The following is a 13908-nucleotide window of genomic DNA, read 5'->3' as shown; positions in this document are numbered from 1 at the left end:
ACAAACTGGTTATTTCCTAGTCAAGACAGAGCAGGGCTTTCCTCATTGTAAGAATAAATACCATGTTAAGAATAAGACAGTCGTATCTTACATAGGAGCAGGAAAAGAGTTAGGATTGTTTGGAGACAGTGAACGCTGGGCTGGCAAGAACCATGTGCAATACTTGCACAATGTCAAGATATACGTGTGGACTGCAGGAACAGTCTTCATCTAAGACAACAAAACTCCCAATAGCTTCTTTTGCACTGCTCAATTAAAGTTTCGTACTTTAAGTTACCTATCATTTAAACATAATTTTCAACTTTGAAGACAGAAATTTCCAGGAGGAAAAAAAAAAAATAAACCTATGATGCTACTATATAGCAAACCAGCAGACAAAGGACATGAGACTGCCCCGGACAGTGGGGGAGTTGATCGTAATTTCTTGCATAAACTTATAAAGCTGAACATTTGAATACTCCAGATATGTTATTCTTTAACAACTCTGGAAAGTACATCACAGAAAAACCCATCGTCTCCTTGATATTCTTTCTTGCAAGATGACAGAAAACATAAGCTGAGTAAATTCAGTGGAATAAGCTATTGTCTATACTTTGAGATGCAAGTGTTCAGTATCACTTCAGATTAGCCAGGAGAAAAAGCACTAAGATTTTTTAGAATCTGCCATTATGCCCCTTATGTTACACCACAAAGTAACTCCAAAGCAGGAAGGGAAAATAATCTGAAACTCTAAGGCCATGTGACGTCTATTAACACCAATTACCATCTCTGCTTAGTAAGTTCGTGCTGTGTCCACTTACAATTTTTTATCTGCGGAAAAGTTCATGTAAAACACCCCCTATCACCATCACCATGTATGCTGATATCTCAAAGCACATCTTGTGGGCTGTTCTGTACTCCAGAGAGCATCAGCTTTAACAGTCACATAATGAATGTTTATTAGAAATTAACTGCAGTTGCAAAAGAATGCTTTAACTTCACTATGTCCTAACCTGAGCACATGATCCTTCGGTCTTAAGAATTAAGAAAAATCTAGTATGCACATTAACATGCATTTTATTACAAGCTTCTTTTGACTACTTTTATCCCCAAAGTGACATCTGTTTTCATACCTTGATTCAGATATTCACTTGACAGTGGGAGGCTGACAGACAGGAAGAGCTCAATAAGAAACTACTTTTAATAAGAAACAATAAGATCTGCAGAGCAAGGAAGGAATGACCCCAGACACAACAATTAGTTACGAGGAGATGCAATTGCTGGTGAAAGTCTGTTTCAGCAGACGGCCAGAAATGAGCATGTGACAGAAGAGATGGATGATATAGGAGGAGCGAGATGAAGGCCAGAGCATTACTAGGAGAGATTCCACTCTAATGCAAACTGTTTATCAAATAACTGTCTAAATGCTGCTTTGTGCAACAATCCAGAGAAGTAGAGCATTCAAGAGCGAGCGCATCAGTCCCATGACGCTGATGCTACAATTGCTGCACGCACTTTACAGAATTCTTTTTTCCAGACTAGGAATTGAGCAGAGATACAGGAGAACCCTGCAATTAACTTAACTCTGTCTGCAGAAAATACTTTGGAAAGACTCCCCAAGTTAGCAGATGCTACCGAAAAGTAGTTAATTCTGCTTCCAGTAACTACTACTTTATTACCAGCGCTGAGCAAATGGAAGAGATCAGCATGGATGAGAGCCAACACTGCAACAAAACTAGTTTCCAAAATAACATGCTAAAACTATACCAATTAAATCAGTACAATTGATAGGCACACATTTGCCGCTCATTTGCTACTCTAATCCAGTTTCTCCTCTCACAGCACAGGTAGCTGTTGGAACACAACCACTTCTGGAATTACAGCTTAACAAATTAAAGTTAGTAAGTCTAAATCGTTAACTCAAGCCCTTTTTCATATTAGATCTTCACAATAATTTCTCCTTGCTCTTTTCCAAGCTCATCGTATCCTCCGTAAAATAAAACCCAGAACTACTCTTGACATTGATCAGAAGTAAAACCAACCTTAATATAGAAACATGACAGCACAAACACTAGAGCTGAACAGCAAACCCACAATATGTATGAAGACCACCAGTTTTTGGTTGTTTATATATATTCATGAGAGGTCCCTCAGCACTATCTATTTCAAGCTACAATGAGAAACTCCACACCCATCAACAGGTAGCTTTCATACTTTTTGAGGAGACATACGTAGGTCATTGCCACCCAAGGAATACTGAGCAGGATGAGTTCAGAATATTTTATTCTGGAGCATCCCTCAGTTAAAAAGAGACTCTGGATGTCTTTCATGAGAGTTGTTACTTTCCTGCTCTAATTCCTATTAGGAAAAAGGTCCTTTAGGGAGTCCTAAATAAAATAAATATCCACTGGCCGATCCAGTGCTTCTCCTCTGTGCACATAATCAGCCTCCAGCCCATCCTATTTCGGCTGTAGTGAAGTTGATGCTGTTTAACAGCATCTCACTAAGATTTCCCCTTACGCATCACAAGAGCAGTATTAATAAGTCAATGCTAGACAGAACCAGTGACCCACCAAGAAGTTGCACTGATCCTAGAGAATCCAGACAGATATATGAAGTAAAGACATTTTAAAGCAAAAAGATGACCAGCACTTCTTTCTGCAACACCATCCACATTAACTATGCACAAAATAGTTTATGTACATTCTTTGTATATAATGCATATAAATAAAAGAACTTGCCCTTTAGTTGACAGTACCATTTTATTTAAAAATCACATCACCAGGCTAGATTTTGCATACTTCATTACAGTACCAAGACTATAAATCTTTCTAATACTATTTTTTCAATTTAGCCCCCTTAATTAGAATCCAAATTAAATTAATGCCTTCTGTGCTTTCAAATTCTCATTTGTGTAACCTTTGAGGAGAATGACAAACAAAAATCTGTTTCAGCATACTGGATGGCATTCAGTGCACACACTGAACCTCATTTTTCAGCTCTTTTTATTAAGGTCTCTGTTTCAAGAAAACTGCAGCATAATTTGATACACAAGATAGTTAGCAACTGTTGACAGACACGGAAACTGGAAAGCTAGCAAGAGCAAATACTCAAAAGTAGAGGCAGTCAGAAAAGCAGTTTCAAAATAAGCTCCAAATTTCTCATTTAACTCACAGTTTCAGGTGTCAGTGGAGAGATTTTAAGTTTGACAAAATATCATCAGTTACAGCGTGGCTACAGTCACTTAATGAAATCTTATTGAGGTTTCAACGGAGTTTCTCAACTTCTGAGCACTTACTACTTGCCGTCCAACAAAAAAGTGAACACCGTCAGATGTCATTTTACTCCCCCACCCCCAATATTAGCACAAATACAACTACAGCAACTAGTGCAAAAATTTAGGTCATAAAACACGTACTGCCACTAAGCTGCTGCATTTCCACCTGCATCTTAATTTTCTGTAATTCTCCTTCTATAGGTCTCCTCATATGGAAGCATTCCGTACAGTTAAGTTTTGGTCTGACATTCACTGTTAATTTTACTTACACCTTCCCTTCTGAATACAGTACTCTACATCCTTTCCACTTGTCTTTAAAATTAGGCATAAAACTAGGTTTTCATTAAGTCTGAAAGGCTAGTAAGGCAACTGCTTCCTTTGAAAATTCATATACTACTTTAAACTGGTCACAGGTTTGCTATTGGGCGTTACCTTTTGACAGATCCCTGAACTGCTCTCACCCACTCAGCCTGAGTACCCACAGACAAAGCTTTAGTTTTAAAGCTAAATGAATCAAGAGACAAAGCGAAACAGAAGCTTGAAAACCAGAAAAAAACAATTTAAAAAAATTACCAAACTTTCTGAAGAACTCGGGTTATCTTATTGCAGTGTTTTAGAGGACATATGCAGAGATTCAGCCTCACTGAGAGACTCCAAATAATGTTACACTGTTAAAATTACAAAGGGTTTTCAAAACTGATTTCTTTTTTTAACCTAGACATCCTTTTCAGATATCTAAATTTATAATTTTATATTAGGATACCTTTTAAAATGGCTTAACCTTTAGTGATTCAGCAGGTTTTAGAATCTCCTATCTGGCAGTAAGATGCTTTCTGTAAGAAGAAATACATAAGTCGGTAACTTTCTGACTCTTCGTAAGCATAAAATGAAGGCCTAACTAAAAACAGTTAAACAGTGCGAGAAAAAAAACACTATAGGTTAGCAACAAATCCCTTGCACCAAATATTGATATTTAATCACGTTCCAAGATTCACAAAGGCGCAAGTATTTCATTGCAATTCAAACTCTGTCTGGACTCCCAAAAAAAAGCTCCAAGAATCCAATTGTTAAGAGCTTCCTTTTTCCACACACAGAAAGCTTAAAATAAAAGGTGTTACTTTTTCAGACCAGTCCCACAACTGTAGGCAGCAGGCTAGTAACCAAGAAGCCGGTTTATGAGCATATCAGCTTAGGTATTTCTTCTCACAGAATGACTCAGCCTACTATTTTCAAAGTTTTCCTTAAATATTTGTCCTACATTTTACAATAGCAGTTACCAACTACAGAAAAACAAATCCCATAAAGTCTTAGCCACTTCACAATACCACACAGAGAGATTAGCTATGCATCCACATTTGCATCTACTAATCTAATCCTTTCTGAAAATAAAAACTCAGGATCTTCAATACGGATCTTTCAGAGGTAAGCGAATGCTTTGGGCAAATTCGAGAAAACACATTCATGCTTCTCCACAGCACGGTTTAGTGCTTGCAAGACAGGGGAACTCCTGGAAAGTTTTCCTATCAGGAACAGCACATTCTGTTAAAACTGCAGCTCGTAATAGGGCAGCGAAGAACCGAGAGAGCAGCCACATAAGGAAAATGTAGTTTACAGCTGTCCGCTTTAAACAGATGCATGCATATCTGTAACGAGGAGAAGCTTTAGTTGAAAAAGCTCTCCATCGCTGCACGCACCTCACTCTCAAAGTCTATATTTGGTATGGCAGACGTATTCGAGGAGAATGAGTGGCTTAGGGGGAGGAGGAGGGGATGCCATGAAGGCTCCTTCCCTCCAGCGCCGGGGACCCCAGCTGACTGAACGGCGGATTAAAAGCGGGCACCGCCGGCCCGGCGGGCGCAGGCATGTGCTCTCCACCGGCTACGGGACGGCGGGCGAGAGGGGCTACAACCACCGGGACAAAGGCACCGCCGAGGGGCCGGGGCGGGGGAAGGTCGCCACCCGCCCGGCCCGGCGACGGCACCGCGGGCGGCCCGGGCACGGCGCAGCGCCCCCCCCCCCCGGGCGGGCACCTCCTCGGGGGACACCCCGCTCCCTTCCCTTCGCCCAGACCCCGCTAGCTGTGCGGGTGCGTACCGACACCCTCCACCCCCCTTTCCTTGAATTTTTACCTTCATCTTCGAGCTCTAGTTTCTCCAGCATCCCTTCGGAGGCGGCCGGGAGCTGCGAGGGAGCCGGAGCCGCTGCCGCCGCCGCCTGCGGGAGGGAAGAGAGGAGAAGGAGATGAGCATCCAGGCGCGGACTCACCGGCCCCGCGGCGGCATCGGAGCAGCGCGGCGCGGCGGAGGGGAGCGGCAGCGCTGAGGGGGCGGCTGGCCGCGCTTCCCGCCGAGCGCTGAGTGGAGGGAGGGCGGGACGGCGCTGAGGCCGGGCGGCGGCTGCCCCTCGGCCTCCCACACAGGCAGAGGCGCGGCTGGCCGTGCGCTGCCCCTCACACACTCACTCACACCGCGGGGGGAGGAACCGGGACTCGCCCTTCCTCCCCCGCTCCCGGCGGCTGCGCCCAGCCCATTAACCCTGCGGCCCCCGGGCTGCCCGCCGCCGTGCCTCCGGCCGGTGCCGCCTCTCCGTCCCGCACGGAGGGAGCAGCCGCCGGCGGCCGCTGGACGGACGGGGAGGCCGGGCGCCCCTTCGCCGGACGGCGCTTCCCGCCACACCTCGCCGCCGCCTCTCGCCCGTCCCCCCTCCTCCCCCGGCGGGGGGATTGGTACGTTCCATTTTGCTGCAGTCGAGCCCGTTGGCCGGCAGCGGGAGGGGAAGGTAACTACCACTTCCCCGCGCAAAAGGGAGGGGGAGGAGGGAGAGGCTCACTGCCCCGGGAGCTCCGCCAGGCCAACCGCCGCTCGCAGCCGCTCCGCCGGCTCGGCCCTTTGCCTTGCTGCCTTGAGTGGAGCGGTGCAAGAGGAGGCGGAGGAGGGGAAAGCCCTCCGCTCCCCCCCGCGAGGCGGGGTTGGTATGGTCCCGCACGTTCACCTGCAAGGCAGCGGCGGGGAAGCCGACAGTTCCACTGCCCTGCGGGGGGGGGGGAGGGGGGGCGAGGGAGCTGGGGGTTGCCCCGTGTGTGACAGGGAGCTCCCGCGCTGCGCCGAGCCGCCATCCCGGTGTACCCGCTCTGGGAACAGACGCGCTCGTTTCCATTTAAAGCGTTCGGGAAGTTACAAGTCAGGATTAGCCGAATGTCGGCGTCTTCCCTGTAAGTCGCCCGCCTGTCTCAGAGCTGGTGCCCGACCGCCGGAGCGGTGTGCTGAGGAGGAGGGAGGCGGCCTGGCGGCCGAGCCCCCTCCTCGTAACGCGCTTCGGCTCGGCCAGCTGGGCGGGAGGACGGGACCCGGGGATTAGTGAGTGAAATTCTGGTTTACATTGTGTAGCAGATCAGACTAGATGATCCTACTTTAAAAATCACTCTTGAAAATAGACTGCCCCACCATGGCTGTCACTACAGAGCAGTGTTTCAGAGCTCTCCTCAGCCGCGCTGGGTGTGAGGTGCTTGAAGGCCCCGAGCTTGCCCTCAAGCCCCTGAGCCCTAATGCTGACAGCCCAAACCACCTGCAGTGCCTGAAGGATGGAGGTGACACCATGGGAGGCTTCTGCTCAGCAAGGGTGAGATTTATTGTACCCCAGCTTTACAAGTCCGCATCTGGGCTTGTAAACCAGGCTACAGAAGAATCAATGATAATAAGGAAGTATTTAAAATAGATTAATCATGTAGATCTATTTGGACAGTGAGATGTGGTAAACTATATCTAGGCTTCCTTTACTATAATGAATAGTTCTCTCCCTATTGTTCAGAAAGCCCAGCAGGACCTGTTCAGACATGGATGCTGTAGAGGTAGATAAAAAGATAAATTCTTTGGCAATGGCAACAGATCTTGTGGGCAGACACACATGCATGGTGCCCCAAACGAGTCACAGAAGCCATTAGAGAACATTTAAAATGTATTGGTCCCTAAGGAGAGGCTCAAGCTTCAAAAGTTCAGCAAGTCCTTCAAGGAGGGAAGGTTGAATAGATCTAGCATAGCACAGTAATGTGCACAGAACATAGGGAAGTATGAAAGATAATTAGAATTAAAGCTATGGTGGGAGGAGAGCGCCAAAAATTACGAGAAAACAGAAAGCTGACTTATTTCTCAAGTCCAGAGACATTTCAAGCCAGGAAGCTAACCACTGGTAACAGCTCCTTTTTCCCAAGCTGCCTCTTTCCAGGGACGTTTTTAAGGATAGACTGGGATGTTAACAATATCCAGTTCTTCTTTAATGTAAAATCCTTTGGAAAGAAAATCCTGAAATATTTCATTTTTAGTTGTATTTTTAAAGACTTCAAGGATTTCAATAAATACTCTAACTGACCAGCTAGAGAAGATACCAAAGTGATTCATATTAATTTATAGTATTTTCAGTCTACTAATTAAAATGCTTTGGAAGCTTTTAATTATCTCTGGGGGCTATCTTTAAAAGCTCTAAATAATATACCATCCCTGTCAGGTACCTTGATACTGATAAGAGTTTTTAACCTCTTTTGCTACCCAAAATAAGAGAATAAGATGGCATATCTGATTGGAAAGAACTGTCCTGATTTTGTTTCTTTTTTTAAAACAACAAGTATTTACTCCCCATAATTATGTAGTAAGCACGAGCCACGAGGAAATACAACTCTCAGGTTGTTTGTAGCTGGAAGTGACACCGAGTCTTCAAAGGTGTGCATTGCATTTCACCTGCTAGATATGTCACCATACAGATATGTTTATAAGAAGTCAGTTAAGCCTATTTCATGCAATGAGCTACACTGCACTGTGAACATCAGAGCGTATGGCAAGATCCGGGTTTTACAGCGGCAGAATCTACATCCAGACCAAGAGTACTATGAGAAACACAAGGTAATACAAAGGCAGTAATTTAGTATATAACAGAGATTATAGCTATGTTGTAACATCCGTATTGTTCAAAAAACCCCAAAGGAAATTGAGAAATAAAGGCTGAAACTCCATGCCTCACTCTGCCTGCAGTCTTACAATTTGTTTAAACCGATTTTGGAACAAGCTGCTGATCACGGTGTTCATTTTGCTCCTCGCTTTGCATTCTAGCTCCTTTTGGCTTGTAGGCAACACAGTGAGTCAGAACAGGAAACTGATGCCGCCGAAAACCAAATGGACCAAAAGAAAAGATTGTATTTTGTCCAGATCAGTTCCTGATCCAACTCACTGTGCCGTTGTACCAGCTAGCACTGGCATGAGGAGTGCCAAGGGACAGAGTGACAGTGGGACCACACCTTCTGGAAACAACCCTCTCAAGTCTGCTTAAATCACAACAAGTTGTGAAAACACTGCCGTGTTCATTGTGAACTACTACAGCATTAGACAAATTAGCAGATATTTTCAACCATCGTAGGTATTGCTTCTCTCTACAAACTCCACCTGCCATTTTACAAAAAGATTACTGGTTAAAAACAGGGGAAAGATTTGTCTTTCAAAGGACCTGTAATTCCCACCAAGATGATATTCTATATTGTAACATTACACTATCTGTCTATTGTGACAATTTGTTTACTGCCACAAGACTATAACCAAGGGATTTGTCTAGATTATGGTTTAAATATTTGCTATCAGAGCATGTCAGGTAACCCATTTTAACTGTTTGAGATACCCAATGCGACAAGACAGTATATATACTTCGTATAATTAATACTGCTAAGCAAAATAAATTTTACATGTAAAAGTTTAGAAGAGAAATATATGCAAAACCAAAACTGCCTGAATACATTTCTTCTTTGCCAGGTTTCAATTCGGTTTTTACAGGAGCATTACTTACGCCAAAAAACATGAAGCTATGACATAACGCCAATACAGAAGCGTAATACAGCAGTGCCAGCAATCTTTGTAGAGGCAACGTAAAACAACTCAAGGTTGATACGACAGCAAAAGTCATAAAAATGTGGATGTAAACAAAAGAGGCTTTAGGACTTCTGGGAAGGCTAGAACATAAATTTTCATAGGTAACTGCTTGCTTTGTCGCTGCGTGGTTTTTTGGGTTTTTTTCAAGGGTAAACAGAGTTACTAATACTCTGTAGAAGTAAAATCAGTACTGTAAATTATATATGCACTTATAATTAATATGTTAAAACCTATCTGATAATCTAGGAGTCCTTTTAGTCCTATGTCCTATTTTCATAAGAACACGCTAAGTATTTAAATTGTAGGGATGGTCCAGCGATGTGAACAGCAATTAACATCCGCAGAAGATTATTTTTGATGTTGTTTCCTGACATCTTGCCTCCCTGAATTAGCAGGAATGCATCCATTGGGATAGGGATCTATCAGTGGCAGTCATCAGACCAGCTACATCAAAATGCTTTGAACAACACCTACTGTGTAGCTTTTCACATTTAACAGGTTACCCTAGGCTGCTGCTGCTGCTTCTGCAGCAGGAGAAACAAACATTTCTAAGACATTATTCACATAGCCTGTTTTAGACAACTACTTGGGATAAAATGATTTGCAGTCACCAGATCTCCGCATCTCCACTTGGTCAGGTTCATTCTGCTCAGCATAGCTGTCTGTAAGGGAAGGTGGGGGGAAGGATCCAAGAAACTATAAACTAATCAGTGTAACTTTGATTCCAAGATGGATAAGAGAACAAATACACCCATTTTAAGTAGTTAGAGGAAAGAAGGATCATCAGTAACAGCCAACGTGTATAAGCAATGCCACGCCAATTTCAGTCACTTTAATAATAGGCTGTAAATGTGGTCAGCAGATGCAGCAAGAGTTAACAGGACTTTTGACACTATCTTGCATGACACTCACGCAAGCAAGCCAGATAGTCGAGATGAAATGACTGCTAAAGGTCACAACAATATTCACAAGGAAGGTGGTAAGATTTCTGTATCTAACTGGAAGGGTTTAAGAGAGGGTTCCACAAAAGTCTGTGTTCTATTTAATACCATTCAGTGTTTTCACTGATGATGAAGGAATAATGAATAACCCGATCGCATTTTCAAATGACTCCATGCTAAAAGATACTGCTTTTTTAGGGATAGCCTTTGAACTTAAAATAATCTTGAGAATTGCCGTAATGCTTTGAAAAACAGGATGCACTTTGATATGGGTAAGTAGAGCATGTTACACAATAATCAAATGCAAAAGTAAAATGGGAAAGGATTGGCTTGCAGCATTCATGCAAGGAAAAGACCTGAGAATGAAACTAAATGTCAGACAACAATGTCAGATTCTTGGAAAAAAATCACATTACAAATGTGTTATAGGTAAGACATGGAGTATCTGTTCTACGCATTGCCTGGTTAGATGCCAGCTGGGATACTGCATTCAGCTTTGAGCACTGAACTCGGGAATGAACAAAGCGAGCCCAAAGAAAAGCAAAACAATGATCCAGGGGTTCGGCAAACATAATCTGTAAAGAAGGACTTTAAAACCTCCCAGTTTCTTAGTCTAGAAAGAAAAAAAAAAAAAAAAAGGACTGAAGGAACATAAAATAACAGTCTCCAAATATAATGTGTTTTTGCAAGAAGGAAAGTGATAAACTATCTTCTGGGTCCACTGGTTATGGGATAAGAAGTTATCTACTTAGCCTTTAGCAAGGAAGTCTTAGGTTGGACTTTGGGAGAACTTTCTGAACACAGCAGTGAAGCACCAGCAAGCTTTGCTGAAAAGAAACTGTAAAATCTGTCACAGGAGGTTTTTAGCCACAGGTTGAAAAAACCCCATTTGTTGGAAATTATTTACATATAGTTGATTGTGCTGTGAGGGAAAATGAATTTTTAATGTCCTTTCCAGGCTCTCCTTTGTTTCTATTTTTGTCCAATCTTTAGAAAAATATATTTAGTCTTGGTATGATAACTCAGTGAAAAGTATATGTATGTTTTGTACAAAAGCCAGTTGACTAACAATCAAATACAAACGTAAATTTGCTTTGCCCCTCCCCCCAACAAATAACCTTAATTCTAAATTAGAAAAATTCTAAAGCAAATATTGTTTTGAGTAATAATAAAGATGAGGTATTAGTCTTTGATGACTGGGTAGGAATAGCAAGAACAACCTAAAAAAAGAAATGCTGCTGCAAATCACAGTCTGCTCGGAACAGACTTACTCAGGCATTGCATCAAAAACGTTACCTGTGCTTTATTTAGAAGTAGGCATTTCCAGGTAAATTCCAGGCTACCTTTCTCAGAGCTTTTCCTGACTTTTCTACCCCTCCTTTCATCCTGATCAATGATGGCTCAATACTGATATGCTGGGGGTGCCACCTGCACCGCTCACAGCTCAGCAGTAAAACTGAATGTCCTTCCAAGTACTTCAGAAGGGAAAAAAAAAAAAAACTACTTACCTTATAAAAGCTAATGGATTGAAGAGCAACAAGAAGGAATTCCCATCTAAATGCAAATCAAGGCAAACCCATTTTGAATGCAAGAGTAAACTACAAATGGTAATTTTCCCACCATTTGCTAGTGCTCCTTACTACAATTAGAGTTCTATACAACGCCAGTAGGTAACAGCTCTTCTCCTGATGAGCAGTCAATGAACAACTCAGAATTTTTCCAAATGTATGTCATAGATACGCTTATTCTGTTGCAATCTGTTTATGCAAAATTAAAAACTGCTTATTTTTGGTTACTTACTGCTTATTTCTGGTTTAATTCAGTGTGGTTCATGAAGTGGAAAAAGACAGAAGTTACCGGAAAAAAAGGTTTCATCTGCTGGTTAAACTGTAAATTAAACTCCTACTTGTTTTCTGCTGGAGTGTGATAACTGATAGCAGTGGTTCACAGCAGCCGAGAACAGTAGAATCGGCGAGGCTGAGGTTAGGATCCCACCTTGGATCCCTCTGGATGTAAAAGGTAACTGTGTGGTGAAAAGGCTGCTGTGGCGTGGCCAGAGAACATGGTCAGTCCCAGTGAAGAGCTCTGGGCCTGGTTCTGCTGCAAAGTCCTTACCTTGAAAAGCTGGAGTGAACAGAGCAGCTGTGCAGTTGTAGTTTCTACCATTTATTCTGCGGAACCCCCTGTTCCAGCACCAAACAAACCAGGAAGGAAGGGGAGGTCTCATACAAAATAGAATCATAGAATCATAGAATAGTTCAGATTGGAAGGACCTTAAAGATCATCTAGTTCCAAGCCCCCTGCCCTGGGCAGGGACACCTCCCACTAGACCAGGCTGCTCAAAGCCCCGTCCAGCCTGGCCTTGAACACCTCCAGGGATGGGGCATCCACGGCCTCCCTGGACTCAAGTTTTTTCTTCCTGTACCTGGAAGGAACGCAATAAAATTTGCTCTAGTCCTAAAAGGCTTTTGAAATATGAAATGCTATAATTGTGTCAGTGTGTAGCATGTAAAAATGAAGGTGGTGACAACTCAGAAATAACAGTTTGTTTAGAACACAGTAACCAAATTCATAACAAAACCTGGCATTGACAATGCACTCTATTGGCACTGTATGTTCTCCACTGGATCCTTACTGGTGTCAGGTCAGTGCCCTGTCTCTAATCCAAAGCCCTCCATGAATTACACACAACTGTCCTGCAGCAGGTATGAAAGTGATGGAGCCAGTGTATTTATCCTATGTGTATCTCTAATACTGTGTGGTGAGGTTGAAGATGGCTCTAATGGTTTAATTTTAAAACAGCTGGAACAGAGTTTGCCATCGGCTAAGAACTCTACCCTGAAAGGGTTTTTTTTTCTTCATCCCAGTATCATCAGAATATGACTCGCCCAGTGGTCCTAAGCAGGAGCCTTTTGAGATGGAATACAGAACACCTCTATATTGCTTTTACATTTTATAGCTAGTAACTAGTCTCCCACTGCAGGTATTCTCCCACATAACAGTAGCTACAATATTAATTACTTTGCAGAGTTAATTATTAGTGATAAGCAGTCACAGTTGGGGATCTTTAGTAGGTTAAATGGATAACATAAATGGAACAATAGTCAATTTTAGCCAAATCCTAAAAAAAAAAAAAAAGGAATATAGGAGTGCATTCAGCAGTAGGAAAGATGATGAAATGGACAACTTGCATTTCTACTAAATCCTCCCTGCGGTGACAGTACTGAGCGTGAGATCTGTTTACCCTGAAGACCTGGGAACTGAATGTGCAGAGTGGTGTCGCATTTTCAGTGGAGAGTCCTAGTCCTTCCTAAATATTTCTGTATGGAAATGAACTTGCAGTTTAATCCCAGTGAGTTCTGACACTGACTTAATTGAGAAACAGAAGAGATTTACAAAACTCCCTCTGATCTAACACCAGAAACAAAGAACTTCTCTTTTACACGGTGGCCTGCAGCACCTCACTTCAAAAAAAAAATAAAATGGTACCAGTAGCAGAAGAGTTAAGCACTTCTAAAAAATAAACTTCAAAGGAAGTAAAAGACCAAGGAATAGTCTAGATCCCCAGCTAAGTTCTTAGACTTAGAGAGAAGTCAAGTGGAGAAGAGGCAGGATTCGTTCATGTAACGCCTCATCTCTAGCCGTGTGTCTGAGCCTCTATCGCTGCACCGCAGAGGAGGCAGAGCTTTGAGTCAGGAATATCAGAGGCATTCTCTATATAAGCCTCTGTGGCCAACATTCATTCCTCAGATTACTCCTGTAGAATACAGGTGGAGTCCAAATCAATATTACCAGCGTGGCACAT

General features: G+C 42.9%; 1 protein-coding gene across 12 annotated transcripts in view; it reads right to left on the bottom strand.

Annotated features, from left to right (window-relative positions):
• PRKAG2 (protein kinase AMP-activated non-catalytic subunit gamma 2) overlaps window positions 1-13908 on the bottom strand; it is a 251980-nt gene that overhangs the window by 47767 nt on the left and 190305 nt on the right. For 11 of the 12 annotated variants that reach the window (XM_054193035.1, XM_054193037.1, XM_054193038.1 and 8 more), the window contains one exon: window positions 5386-5470. In XM_054193035.1, coding sequence (XP_054049010.1) covers window positions 5386-5470 — 85 coding nt within the window. Of the gene's footprint in view, window positions 1-5385; window positions 5471-5821; window positions 6008-13908 lie in introns of those variants that run through there. The other variant, XM_054193041.1, reaches the window with a different exon arrangement.

Source organism: Rissa tridactyla, chromosome 2 (genome assembly GCF_028500815.1).
Source record: "Rissa tridactyla isolate bRisTri1 chromosome 2, bRisTri1.patW.cur.20221130, whole genome shotgun sequence".
In the NCBI taxonomy this organism is placed as follows: Eukaryota; Metazoa; Chordata; class Aves; order Charadriiformes; family Laridae; genus Rissa; species Rissa tridactyla.
This window is presented reverse-complemented; position numbering and strand designations above follow the sequence as displayed.